This window comes from Colletotrichum truncatum (genome assembly GCF_014235925.2).
Source record: "Colletotrichum truncatum strain CMES1059 chromosome Unknown Contig_0003, whole genome shotgun sequence".
NCBI classification, from domain to species: Eukaryota; Fungi; Ascomycota; class Sordariomycetes; order Glomerellales; family Glomerellaceae; genus Colletotrichum; species Colletotrichum truncatum.
In genome coordinates this window covers 1,833,852-1,848,025 of record NW_027222400.1, presented here as the reverse complement: position 1 = coordinate 1,848,025, position 14,174 = coordinate 1,833,852, and the positions used below count along the sequence as shown (strand labels likewise).

At 54.6% G+C, this 14,174-nt stretch overlaps 4 protein-coding genes across 4 annotated transcripts; 1 reads left to right on the top strand and 3 right to left on the bottom strand.

Moving 5' to 3' along the window:
- Positions 1-805: 805 nt before the first annotated feature.
- Positions 806-1,980, bottom strand: CTRU02_205388 (glycosyl hydrolase family 16; the record flags this gene model as incomplete). Its single annotated transcript, XM_036722684.1, has 2 exons — positions 806-1,812; positions 1,881-1,980. The coding sequence occupies 2 exons, from the start codon at positions 1,978-1,980 to the stop codon at positions 806-808; spliced, it is 1,107 nt and encodes a 368-aa protein (XP_036585581.1).
- Positions 1,981-4,467: 2,487 nt separating this feature from the next.
- Positions 4,468-5,656, top strand: CTRU02_205387 (aromatic amino acid aminotransferase; the record flags this gene model as incomplete). Its single annotated transcript, XM_036722683.2, has 2 exons — positions 4,468-5,334; positions 5,402-5,656. 2 exons carry the CDS (start codon positions 4,468-4,470, stop codon positions 5,654-5,656), a joined length of 1,122 nt encoding a protein of 373 aa, XP_036585580.2.
- Positions 5,657-6,503: 847 nt separating this feature from the next.
- On the bottom strand, positions 6,504-8,264 carry CTRU02_205386 (cytochrome P450; the record flags this gene model as incomplete). Its single annotated transcript, XM_036722682.1, has 3 exons — positions 6,504-7,428; positions 7,495-8,005; positions 8,093-8,264. 3 exons carry the CDS (start codon positions 8,262-8,264, stop codon positions 6,504-6,506), a joined length of 1,608 nt encoding a protein of 535 aa, XP_036585579.1.
- A 3,392-nt stretch (positions 8,265-11,656) lies between these two features.
- Positions 11,657-13,557, bottom strand: CTRU02_205385 (glycoside hydrolase family 20; the record flags this gene model as incomplete). The annotated part of the gene is made up of 2 exons (XM_036722681.1): positions 11,657-12,085; positions 12,163-13,557. 2 exons carry the CDS (start codon positions 13,555-13,557, stop codon positions 11,657-11,659), a joined length of 1,824 nt encoding a protein of 607 aa, XP_036585578.1.
- Between the last annotated feature and the right edge of the window lie 617 nt (positions 13,558-14,174).

Here is a 14,174-nt window from a genome sequence, read left to right as displayed (position 1 = left end):
CATACAGCGAGAGACGACACAAAAAGATATACGGAGCTTTTGCCCAGAAACGGTGGCCTGGAGGTATCACCACTGTCCGCTCATTCTTGCTATAGAGCCAGATACATCGACAGCAAGCTAGACTATCTCGATTAGTTAATAAAATAGCGAATTCAGTAAACTGCGCCTTTCGTAAACGCGGTTGAGCGAGCAGAATCGTAATGCAAAAGAAAACAGAGAAAAAAAGAATCGTAATGAGCCTATCCATATAAATGTGAGCTACACTTGAGTAGTGAAAGACAAAAGTAATCGACGTTGGCCTGATTCGAACAGACGCTCCCGAAGGAACAAGATTTCTAGTCTTGCGCATTAGACCACTCTGCCACAACGCCGGTTGTTAATAATGAAAGAGAAACTTTTACTTATATTGCAAAGGCTTGGCCAGCTTCTCCACCAACAGCCACCACCCTAGCCTAAAATCGATCTCCTCTTCTTGGGTCTCCGCAGTTCTTTTACTTAAAGAGAATCGAAGTAGACAGTATATCCGAGTGTTCCAATTGAAATCAAGATATATAAATACAACGTGTGTATATCCTATTTACAGGCAAATATCTTTGTATTTCGCCGTGTACATGATCCAAGCCCAATGCAAAATAAAAACGCCATGAGTATGCAACCGTCCCTGTGGGCCTTTGGACCCATTTTCTAAATTGTTCTCCCGAGACCATGTACGTTTCCGTTCCAATTCATAAAAAAAGAAAAAAAAAGGGGGATTCTACAATTGCCTCTCCCCGTGAGAGCGCGATAACAATGGGTATCATAAATCTCATCGCCCGACCAGGGCGACAACACCAATTACAAAAGATGCTAGCACGGCCAGCTGGGGCCGGACGGAGTTTCCAGCGTCGGGAATGATCTTGCCCTCGGACGTCATGCGCCAGCCATTCGGGACAGATCCACCAGTAGGTCTCGCGCTGGCAACCCACGGCCAGCCGGTCTGCGTAAGGGTGGCTGACGCATCGGAGCCGATACCGCCCACCGGGACCGTCGGGGCTGGAGAACCCGTCTCGGCCGCAGCGCTGGCCGTCACTGTGACCTGGCCGGCCTTGCCCAGGTTGCCGTTGATCTTGCCGTCGACCGCCTGGATCGAGCCCCAGTTGCCCGAGGTATCGGTGTACTTGTACTCCTTGCCGGTCGAGTAATCCGTGATGGAGACATCCTTGACGACCATCTTGAAGGGGCCCTTGGAAAAGTCCGTCGGGCCGCGGGCCCAGTCAATGGTGCCTGGGGCATTGGCGGGGTCACCACCGGACCAGGCGCCGAATTTAACCTGCATTGGTGACTGTGGGTATTGGTTCTCGTCGGCGTCGGCTTGGGTAAGGGTGCGGACGACGGTGCCGTCGACCGTGAAGACGATGCGCTCCGATGTCCAGTCGATGGTGTACTTCATAAATCTCTCCTGATTGTTCGCCGTCTTATGGAATTGGCCGCGGTTGTAGGTCGTCACGTCACCCTTGCCAAAGTAGTTGGACTGCACCTCGGTCGGGTCAGCGCCGAGCCACTCGAGATCGATCTCGTCGAGGGTGTCGGATTGCAGGACGAGAGAGCTGACAATGCCGGCACCGGTCGCGGCCTTGAGGGTAATTTCGACGCGGCCGAACATGATGTAGAAAAGAGACATGAGCTGCGGTGCCTGGCCTGAGGAGGCGACTGAGAAGGTGACACCGTCTCGGCTGTAGGTTGGGTTACCGGAGGCGGCAAAGGAGTTGACGGCGCCTTGGGTGAAGTCGACGTGAATGGCCATACCAAGGGCGGTGCTGGCAGGACATGTTGCTAAGAGCGGAACATGGTTAGGTTTGCGTCGGTTGGAGAGGTGAAGTCTGTGATGTAGTCCAACTTACTTTGATGGAGGGGATTGCACTGAGAGTAAGTCTGCGCCGATGTCGTGGTGGCCAGCGTTGCCGCTGCCGCCGCAGCGATTATTCTTCTTAGAACAAGCATCGTGTGATTATGTGGAAGCGTAACACGGCCGAGTTCCAGCTGAATGAAGATGGAAGTTCCTGTTGAAAGTGGAAGAGGGAGCTGTCACTTGAATAAGATCTATCTCGAATCGAACCACCGACAGTGGGGGTCGGCCAGGCCAAGACTTCGGGAAAGAAGAAGCAACGTCACAGGGAATATGACAAGGATCCGTGTAAGTCCGTGATATGTCGCAGTCTAGTGGCACACGGGAAAAGCAGAGAAACCAGCAGAAAAGCAAAGGCACACACAGGCGGGCCGTGGTGGACGGCAGCAGTGACTGGTTATATGGCCATGGTCATCAGTGTCAGTCCAGCCACTGGCAGATGCAGTAGCGTCATCGGGCCGTGCAAGGTCCCTTTGCGCCCAACCCATGAGTATGTGGCATCCTGAGTGGAGTGAGCTATTGGCGGCCGAAATTAGAGGATTGGGGAAAGAAAAAAAAAAACATAAAAAAAAAACCAAGATCTTGGATGCAGTAGTCACCCGAGACCAGACCGTTGGGCGATTCGCTGAATAGTCTTGTTCCTTGGAGTACGTGTTTACGCCCATGTTCGTTGCTGGGTGAAGAAAGTTGAGACGAGGGGGTTGGGACGGACGGTGATTGGCCAGATGGTGGCATAATTCGCGTGGCTGGTATTCTGCGGGTGGCTGGGACCTTGCAAGATCCCTGGTTTTTGACCCGTCGGCCTGGTGCAAAGACCTCCAAGGACTCTCAAAGACAAAGACGCCGGACGGGGATCCCTTCTAGAAAAAGCCTTGGTGCTCAAGACGCCAATTCTCGTATTGTCCATGCCAGGATGGTGACCCTCTTTCTTGGTTTCGACTCGGCGGTGCCAACACCCGGGTTCATGACGCGTGCGCACGTAGGATGCCGATGGGATGGCTGCTTGTCTCGGACGCGGCTATCAGTGACACTTCATCGAAGCTGGCGAAGCCGTTGACGCTATCTTTCTTGAGTTGTTGGCAGATTGTCACCGTGCAATTGTCGGCTTGCTTCCCGACCTTCTAACTTGATTTTGTTTCCAACTCAGTTCGATCACCACGGTACTGACGCATTATTGGCCAATATTACACTGGCTGCCAAACCCCAAGACCAACTAATGTTGTCTCTTGAAGACTGCACCATGCGATGTTCCCCTGGTTTCGGAACAGCAACCTGAGATTGAATGGGGACTCACAAGTAAGCGGGCCGAACGGGTCCCCGATGATAACTCAAAAATGGTCCCACCCGGGGCCGAACTCAACTCACCGGGTTCTTTCATCCCTCATCCGCCCGGCCCCCGCGACCGGCATTGCGCAATCCTTCCCAGCACAGTCGATCTCCCTCCCCTCCTACACGCCCAGTAGAACCGGTCATAACCCCTCCTCACAGCGGCCAGCAGCGGTCAGGGACCCCTAATTACCTAAAAGTTACCGGCGAATGGTAGCACAATGCGGGGGCATGGGTAGCTGCGGGTAGCTGCGGGCTGCCCCACCATAGCCGTCACTTGCCCGCCTGTTCAATGCGCCCTGCGCCCTACGCTCCTTTATCTTGATACAGGAACCATTACATCTCCCTATCTGAACGTTTGATTCCCCTCAATTCTGTACTTGGAACTTACACACTTTCATAAACACACAAGCTAAACATCATGTATTCACGGGCCGCTCGCCGAGGCCTCAATGGCTCCCTCCCAGTGGCCTCGCGTCCCTTATCAAGCTCCCTTTCGTCTCAACTTACAAACCTCCGGCTCCGGAGTTTGGTCCCTGCTTCTGCTCCTGTGACACACAATACCCCCTCTTCCCAACGCCAATTCAATTCAAAGTCTGGTGATAGATCCGTCGCAGATGCCGTTCCCATCGAGAGGGAGGCCGTCTTTGAGAAGCGACAGGCGCCGTCTCCCTTTGATGGTATCCGGGAACGTAGGGCCAAAGCGGGAAAGCTGATAGCAGGAGTGGCCGCGGCATCAGATAGCGACATGTTCAAGGCTCCTGTACGACAATCTCCCCTCTTTTCCGGGACGATATACTGACCTTATCCAAGGCAATCGGCAAGCCCAAGGCGAAGCGATGGGACCGTAAGCTCACCACCCTCCTTCTCCTCCTTCTCCTCCTCCTCCTCCTCCTCCTCCTCCTCCTCCTCCTTGTACCCTTATCACACGCGCTCACTCAACTCACCATCATCCAGACCACCTCACAGCCGAGTCCCTCTCACGTCACCCCTGTTCCCTGAAGCAGGCGGCGCGCCACCTCAAGAAGCCCGGCCTCATCTCCCTCGGCGGCGGCCTGCCGTCGAGCGCCTACTTCCCCTTCGCCGAGCTCTCCGTCCGGGTCCCCACCGCCCCGCACTTCTCCGAAGCCGAGACCCTCAAATCGGGCCAGGTCCTCACCGTCGGCAAGTACGACACCCGCGACCCGGAGAAGCCAAACGCCGAGTATGACCTCTCCATCGCGCTCAACTACACGCAGTCGACTGGCTCCGCGCAGATGATGCGGTTCGTCACGGAGCACACCGAGCTCGTGTACAACCCGCCCTACGCGGACTGGCAGTGCTGCCAGACGGTCGGCAGCACCGGCGCCCTCGAGCAGACGCTCCGCATGTTCTGCGACAAGGACAGGAAAGACAGCGTCTTGACGGAAGAGTACAGCTTCTCCACCGCCCTCGAGACCATCACTCCTCTCGGCGTGAAGGCCGTCGGCGTCCCCATCGACGAGCAAGGTCTCCTCCCCGAAGCCATGGACGACCTGCTCACGAACTGGGACCCTGCCGCCCGCGACGGGCGCAGGAAGCCGCACCTCCTGTACACCGTCCCGTCGGGCCAGAACCCGACAGGCGCGACACAGTCCGCCGAAAGGCGCAGGGCAATCTACGCCGTCGCGCAGAAACACGACCTGTTCATCATCGAAGACGAGCCGTACTACTTCCTCCAGATGCAGCCGTACACGGGACCCGACTCGCCCGCGGCGCCTCCCCCGGCCTCCGTCGAGGAGTTCCTCGGCACGCTGATCCCGTCGCTGCTGAGCATGGACACGGACGGCCGCGTGCTCCGCATGGACTCCTTCTCCAAGGTGCTCGTGCCCGGCTCGCGGCTCGGCTGGGTCACGGCGTCGGCGCAGATCATCGAGCGCTTCGTCCGACACGGCGAGGTCGCGAACCAAGGGCCCGCGGGCTTCTCGCAGATCGCCGTGTGGAAGCTGCTCGACGACACGTGGGGCCACGAGGGGTACCTGCAGTGGCTGATGAACCTGCGTATGGAGTACACCCAGCGCCGCGACTGGCTGCTCGCCGCCTGCGAGAAGCATCTCCCTCGGGATATAGTCAGTTGGACCCCGCCTGCCGCCGGCATGTTTGTAAGTCTCTCTTTCTCTCCCCTTTGTCTTCGTCCCGTGTATCGACGTAATTCGTTAACACCCAGTATAGTTGTGGTTGACGGTAGACCAATCCCGGCACCCAGACGTCTCGTCGCGTCCTCTCCTCGAGATCGAACAGGAAATCTTTGATTCGTGCATCGACAAGGGCGTCCTCTGCGCGCGCGGGTCCTGGTTCCGCACCGAGCAGGACACGCCGCTCAAGGACCTCTTCTTCCGCGCCACCTTTGCATCGGCCAGCGAGCAGGATATGGATAAGGCCATTCAGCGTCTGGGGTCCGCCATCAAGGAGTCTTTCCGTCTTTGATTGTTTTTCTTTCCTTTTTTTTTTTTTCTTCCTCTTATAGTCCATCAGCATCATATGACTACCAAGTCTTTTTTTTTGTGCATTTGGTCGCGTAGCATGCAGGCGGTTCGGGTAGAATGAGGCTTTATTGCATAGTTAGCTAGGTCCCAGGATTTTTTTCTCTGGGATACCCTCACGTCGTGTGTCGGACCCGGAGTATGGTTGTTTATAGTCGAAGTAGATGACTAGACGGCATGATGAAATGGGAAGAATAACGTTCAAGGTTTTCTTTTAACATCAGTTTTTTTCTTTTTTCTTTCTCGAGTCTGCAAAGTGATCGCAGTATCCGCACTCGTCTATCTGAAATGACTGTGCCGTCCAAAAAAACGGAATCCATCAGGCTTCCGATTATCATACATTGTAAATGTCAATTATCCCCCCATCTCAAGAGCCCCCGGGAGCTCGGGAGAAATTCAACTGCCTGATATGCAGGCTGCTACAGGAAATAGACCAATTATGCGCCGACGCCGGTATCAGCAGCCCCTGCGATACCAATCATACTAACCAAACGGCCGCAGACTGCTCAGTCAGACAGTCAGCACCCCCTGGCCCCAATGTCGTTCGTCAGTCAGCCCGTCATCACATTAGCCTATCGGTGATGGGGAACGCTCGTGGGTGTGTGTACTTTGTGGCTGACACCTTGGTAGCTTATTTCAACCGCCCTACCGCCCACCACTTTGGTCTTTTGCTCCAGATGGAGCAGTTTCCGATGGTACTGCATGGATTGATGTAGTTGTGTATGTGCGCGGACCCGTTCGCACTTGTTCGGTCTCGGGAACGTCCCAATCATACATTCGACCTGTCAGGCTCAGTCCTGCTTCGCCCGCCAAAAAGCAACCTTGACGCCGTCGCCCGGTTGCAGCACAATCTCGGCCTTGAGCGTGGGGTTTCCGCCGTCAATGTCGTCCATGTAGCTCTCGACCCTCTCAAACCGCTGGAACAGACGGCACAGCGTGTATCCCATCTCCGTCAGAGCAAACTGTTGTCCGATGCAGATACGCGGCCCGCCGTTGAAGGGGATGTACGTCCACGGCTTCGGCTGCCAGTGGAACCAGCGATCGGGGGAGAACTTGCTGGGGTGTGCAAACTTCTCGGAGACGGGCGGGTAGAGGTCCTCACGCCTCTGCATGAGCAGTGTCGAGTAGCCGATGGGAGTGTCCTTGCATACGGCCAGGGGCAAGGTGCCGTCTGGTCCGCCGCCGACGGGCAGCGTCGTGTCCTTCAGCGCCAGGCGAACGTTGAACGGCACGACGGGATACAGGCGCAGCGTCTCGTTCATGACGTTCTGGAGGTACTTCATGTTCTTGAGGTCGGCGTATGTGGGCTCGCGGTCGAGACCGACCTGCTCGATAATCTCGGCGCGCAGCTTCTGCACGACTTCGGGGTGGCGACCGAGCTCGTAGATGACCCAGGAAAGTGACGAGGCGGTAGTGTCACGGCCGGCGAGGAGAACGGCGACCAGCTGGTCACGCAGAACGGTGCGATCGCGGGTGAAGCTGGCAAGTTCGTGGAGGAAGGTATAACCTTGGTCGGACTTGGACTTGGAGGCCAGCTCCTCGGGGCTGAGGCGGAGAGCGCGCTCGATGAACTTGTTGACGAAGGCGTTCATGACTTTGAGACCGGCGCGGAAGGAGAAGAGGGGGACGAAGCGCCTGAGCTTGGTGGCGCGGGCAATGATGTTCTGGACTCGCTGTACCTCGTTGAAGGCTTCGGCGAATTCCTGTTTGATGGTACTGTGAAGTGTTTCTCCATGTTAGTCGAGCGAGATGAGTGGTGGTGCTAGCTTGAGGAATACGTACGTGAGAGACTTGACGTCTTGGCCGAGCAGGAAGTCAGTGGCAACGTCGAGGGTATAACGGAAGAACAGCTCCGAAATGTCAATAACTTTGCCGTCGACGGCGTTCATGTCGACCTTCTGGCCCTCGCCGTCGAGAGCACCGCCGTTGGCCATGGCCTTGAAAAGGGTCTGGATATGCGACTCGAAGCACTGCAAATCGCTGACGCGGTCCTTGACGAACTGGGGGCGGATGAGCTGTCGGCTGGCGTGCCACTGGTCACCATCGGTGGTGAAGATGCTGTCGCCGAGGAACTCGTGCCACTCCTCGTGGAAAGGCTCGCCCTTGCCGTAGTCGGAGAACTGGGTGGCCAGGATGGCCTTGATGTTTTCGGGTTCGGCGGTGAAGACAATGCGGGCGCCGAGGATCCTCTTCTCGCCGGTCCAGCCCTTTACCTTTGAAAGCATATCTATCCAAAAGTCGACATTCTTATGTGTCATGGCTCCGCGGACAGCCTTGAAGATGAAATCGATGCCTGTGACATGTGAGCGTTGGGTCTTGGCAGGATGCCGGCGCGATTGTCGAGGTCACCCTCATCATACATCCAAGGTTTGGAACTTACCACCGGGAAGACGAGCATTCAGTGTCTGCCCGCGAGTACCAGGCGCCAGACGACGCAGGCGCACAGCTTCATCGAAGCGCTGTACAACAATCCATAGGAACCACGCTACCACTCCGAAGATGGCAACGGCCTTGATGGTGACATGCTCGAGAGCTGTTTCAACCAACCCCATTTTGAGTGTCGACGACAAACAAGAAAGCTATTCAGAGGAGGATCGACGGTAAAAGCAGAGATCGAGGACAAGGTCTCAATACGTGGGGTTGGGCGTAACGGCGTGGTGTCTCACAAGCGTGGAACAGATTCTGTGTAAGACGGGTGTGGAAACGGAGCAGAAGGATATGCGGTAGGCCTTGCTGTGCTGATTCTTTTAAAAAGAAAAGAGACGAGAAAGAAGAAAGGGACCTGAATAAATCAAGAGCAGAAAGGGTAGTAAAAGTGATGATATCACGAAAGGCGGAAACGGATTTGGAGGAAAATCTCCTACCGGGAAGAGGGAACTAAAAAGGGATAAGGTCTGATATAAGAGCGCAGGCCAAGAAAGATGTGTTGTAGTAGGTATGAATGGGATCTGAGCTAAAAAGGCAGCGAGCTAGCAGTGACAGACACACACGCGCGCGCTGGTTCGAGACTGCTCTTGATCCCCACCCGTGGGGGGGAGAGATGGCCCTTGTCCTTGTTTCCGCACTTGGACACAGGTGGGTGGTTCTTGGAAGCGGATGGAGGCACTAACACCGCGGCAAGAAAAGGGCAAGGTTCTGGTAGGGAAGGGGAGCTTGACAAAGGACAATGGCAATGGCAGAGAGGAGAGTGGGCGATGTGCAAGACAGGCGCATATAGTGCCAAGGAGACGCAGAGACCAGTTCCAATCGGCCAGGCGGGCAAGCAAAGTCGTGTCAGTCGTATCATGAATGGTGCCCGCCCGTCCCTCCCCATCCGCCGTCCGTCCGCCGCCGAAACACTTGCCATTCTGTGTGCTAGCGGCCGTGGGAAAGCCACATGGCGAGGTACCTTTGACCTTTGTTGGTTTCTCGTCGTATTACGAGGTGGCAGTCCGTTACGTATATTACATCGCATGACTTACCTTGGGCTGATCTCAGCATATAGTGCACATGTGTACGTAGTGATGCCAGGATCCAGGGTGGCCATATGCACTTTTTTACACATGCATATCGACGGCAAATCGCACCCGAGACGGTAGCAGACAGTACCAGTAACAGTAACAAAAATAATGGCGGCAGCAGCAGCAGCAGCAGTTACTCTGTGCTGCTTCTCGGCTATTCAGTGGAGACGGCGGAGGAGGGAGGCGAGAATTGGGCAACCGAGACCTCATATCCCTGGACGTCCTCGTAGACGAGGTGGCTATCCGATCATAGACTTGCTTGGATGATGGAAACAAGACGAGACCGACCGGTACCAGACGTCGCCAACTTACAGAGAAAAAGAAGTGGATCTACATGGAGACTGGGGAACGGAAACTGGAGACCGCGGAATGCCGCTTACAACCAACCAAAACAAGTCCATTGGCAAAGAGAAAAAAAGAAAAAAAAAAAGGAAAAAGAAGGGTACACCAAGCATAGCATGTGTAAGATATGCAGGTATGTTGGTGCAGGTGGTCGTCTTTGTTCCCCTTGGCTGCATGCTTCGTCAGGTGGCTTACCTAGTGATTGGCGTCAGAACCCAAAGCGAACGAAACCCTTACGGGAGAGGAGCGGGAGCCAATGAAGGAGCCGATTGGAAACGCGAATGGGTTGCAAGGTCTGCAAGGAACCTGTCCATGCCGAGGTGTAAATGTTGTCGAGCACGTGTGGGGGTTTTCACACATATGAAATGAAGGATGAGAATTGTCAGTAAGACAAGAGTGAAAAATTGGGAGAAGAAAAGAGAAAAAAAGAGAGACAATTGGACGGCAAGAGCAACGGTCCATTTCCATTTGGAAACTGCAGTTGAATGAACTTGCGAGTATGGTAGCGGTAGCCACAGTGCGCGTCAAGGTAGCTTTCATCTAGTGATTTAGTCTGTTCCAGGATCAAGGATTATTACATAGGCACCGTCGTGTCCCACTCATTCAAGGTCTCAGTGAGAGAATAAGTCTACATAGTAGACAGCATCTGACCTCGATTAACTAACGCCTGCCATTGAATCTGTACCCATCCTGCGTGTGATGATAAGCTGCGCGCGGCTGTTTCGAAACGAAACGCCCATGCGGTTACTGAGCTCAGAACCAATAGATAAGGTATTACCCAGGTTATCATCTCATCTCAAGACCAAAAGACGAACACATGTCTGCGAAATATCGCGGCCTTTTTTTTTATCTTCTTCCTTTTGATCATTGCTTAACTTCCCGTGAGTTCTCAGGAAGAGTTCGATTTTCAATTATTGTAAATAATCAGTAATCCACACATAATCCAGCCAACTCTGATCTGTACTACCCCAGCCTGTGCAATATCAACAACATACGCTGCCAGGATCAGATACCCCTTCACCCTGAGCTCTCACCTATTACTCGGTCCCGTTCATGAGTAACAGAAAGGAACCCACACCGTGCGGAGCCCCGCCTCTTCCGCCGCCACGATCTGAATACCCAGAACGGGAATGTTGCAGCAGCACACCCACACCCCTCGAGAGACCCCTAGCTTCCCCGCAAAACGGTCCTCAACCTCTCTCGGCCAACCTCGCCTAAGCTGCTCAGCCCCGCCCAACCAGGTTTGATGTTCATCCCCCCCCCCACAACTTCCATTACTTGATAACCCCACACACACACACATCACACACGCCAGACCGCAATTACACTCACCCATCACTGTCGAAACGAGTGACGTTTGCTGGTTGGTTACGGTAGGCACAAGGAAAAACGACCAGGAAAAGTAGATAAATAATCAAATAATGAAAAATTCCTAAACCGGATGCGGTGACCTACGACGCGAGCATCTCGGGTTCCCGCGCCCCCGCCTCATTCCACTCGTCAACACCCAAACCACCACCCGCCCTGGACAGATCCTTGATGTGCATCTCCGTCACACCGGCTAACCCATTCCTGGGCACGCCGGCATCTCGTTTGACCAACTCCCCAATCTCAGATACGGTTTTCCCGTCAATGCGGGGTGGAACCGGAGGTTACGGCTACGCATCATTTTGAACTCTGCATGTCCACCGCCGTTCTCCGTTCCCTTCTCCCACCCCTTGTGCTTAATGTGTATATATGCATTTGCGTAGGACATCCGGACGAACTTTTGGTCCAACGGAGACAAAACGGGGCCCGCTCTGAATCCCGTCGGTGACCGCCTGTGTTCCCGGGGAACATCACACCACACTTCGGCACATCCATCCCGGGGAAGCATTGAACTTGAGGCAGATCAAATTAAGGCATATCATTAGAAATGTAGACTCGGCCGTCCGGTTCGTCCCCGCGCGAGCCGCTTAAGAAATGTACACTGAGCTACCTATTCACGCCACCATGTCTGTTGGTTCTGGCTTCATGCGGGGGATGGGGGGGAGAAGCCGAGGTTCTGAGATGATGATGATGATGATGATGTGAACGAGTCCGTATCTGTGCTCCCGGAACTCTCATGAAATCACATAGGCACACTCGCCGGCGTCTCCTTGCGTGCAAAACGTCATCTGCACCGGCTCCGACCTGACTCCCCTCGCAACCATTCTCTCCCTGAACTCCGCCAGCCTAGGTGCCGCGTCGTACTGGCTTCTGTTCTGTCCCGACGCATCCTGTCGTCCAGACCACAACACCTCGCCCGCCGCGCTGGCTCTCGGCCACAAGATGCCGTCGATGCTGACCGCATCGATCGATTCACTCCACGCCGCCACCTCGCCTCCGAGCACCAGCTTCGCTTCCTCCTCCGTCAGGTTCGCCCTTGGATCGTGAGAGTAGATGAGTCGCCAGCCCTTTGCTGGCGAGCACCAGTCGTTGAAGGGGAAGAACTGCTTAAAGGCTGCGCCGTTGTCAAAGTTCATCCAGTGGCCTCTGCCGCAATCGAGATACTATATCAAGTCAGCAGTCTGTCCTTCACATCTTCTAAAGGGGGAAAGGGGGGGGGGGGGGGGGGAATCGAACTAACCCAGTAGTTGTAGTTGCTGTCGATGACTTTGTGGCCCATGCCAGTCAAGTTCTTGACAGCCCCTGCTCCCAACCACGACTGAATCACCACATCTTCGCCGAGGTTGATGTTCCATTCGAGTGCCATCTCCTCCCACACAAACGGTACGAGACCATGCTTGCGGATTCGCGCGTGGTTCTTGTCCATGAACTTTTGAAGCAGAGGTTGTAGGACCTCGGTCGAGTTGGATCTGACGCCCTCGTCCAGCATCGAGTCGTTCCTGTTCAGTTCATCGCCACCAGTGTGGAAGTATGCCGTATAAGGTTTGACCCTCGGCAGCAGGTCGTCAAAGAGCTTGTCCAGGAACTCGTCCACGCGGGAATCGTTCATCTTGAAGGCACCGCAAGGCGGCTCCAAACACCACCATTGGTACGGCTTCTCATTGTAAGCCACAATGAGCTCCGGGTACGCAAACGACACCGAGCCGATGTGGCCGGGCATGTCGATCTCGATGATTGGCTCGATACCACGGTGGACGGCGTATTCTTGGATCCTCGCCAGGTCTTCTGGGGTGTACGAGAGGCCCTTCTGGTAGGCTCCCTTCGCGGACAGATCGGGCATCGCTGGAATGTCAAGTGGCCAGGACTGGGAGTCTGTGACGTGGATGTGAATTCTGTTCAGCTTGTTCCACGACATGGCGTCAATGACCCTCAACACGTCCTGTACGGGGTACCAGTTCCGAGCAACGTCGATGAGAATCCCGCGGTGGGAGTATGTCGGTTCATCTTCGATCGAAATAGGCGCGGATGGCGTATACCAAAACGTCCCGGTAGTGTGCTTGTAGAAGAGCTGTGAAAAGGTCTCGAGTCCTCGCAGGACGCCGACGGAGGACTTGGCCACAATTGTCGCTTCGCCGTCCTCTGTAAGATTCAGCGAGTACGACTCATCGACCTCGCCGGCAAGGGGCTTGAAAGCGCTCGGTTTGTCCTGTTCTGTCTGCGTGATCTTCAAAGATTTTACCGTTTTCTTGTCGGTTGCGTAGACGTCCGGCTCGAATTGGCTGTTTTTCGGGTGGAATTTCCAAGGGACGAAGTTTTGCTGGAAGATGGCGCCCATGGCCCGCGACACGCCACCTTGCACAATGTCTTTGCTGCTGAAAGTCGGTCCTGGAGCAGGGCTGTATCCGTAAGTATACGGGAGCTGCATGTTAAAAAAAGTTTCAGTATCATGTGCCTCATCATGCGAAACGGGATTGGGAGAAGGAAACCATCGTACAGATCCCCCATTGTAAGTGATTTCCAGTGTTTGACTGATATACAAGACACTCTTGCCCGTCGAGAGCTTCTTGGGAGCTGGCCAGATGCTAGCGCCGACCTGGCTCAGCGCAAGAGAGAGGAGTAAAAGCTGGGGCAACATTTTGGGCGACAAATATTAAAGAAAAAGAAAAAAGGGCAGGTGAGGGCACTGATAAGAGAAGAGAACCCAGTTGCTCCGTGCCTCTACAGCAAGACACTGGATCGGCGCGGTTGTATATAAGTAGACAGACGCGCAAATATGCAACAGTGTCTTGCTTGCTACTCGATTAGAGGAAAGCTCCTCATCCACCCACAAACCAAGTGTGTCTCGTACTACCCTAAGTTGCAAAAGCGGGGGAGACGGGCAAAAGAATGCAGAAGCAACTACACGCTGATCTTTTGCGTCTCTTTGCTATGCGAACGGGGTAAATCGACGCAATGTTGGTGGTTGGGGACTAAAGACCAACCCAGCGGCAGTTTGCTGTGATAGGTGGGTTGAGGTTCACGGCGCAACGTTACGTCAAGGTTCGAGATTGAGTTGAGCCCGCTAGATGACCAGCGCTACTGCTGATGACGGAGGGGCCGAGAGATTTATACGAAAGCCTCAAGAATGGGGCTGGCCTGCCAGGTATCGTGAAGAAAAAAGAAACTCCTGTGTCTCTGGTTGACCGACGAGAGGGTCTTAAACCAAAAGGGTGACAGTAGTCTACAGGGCAGGCATGGGCAAATGGTACGATG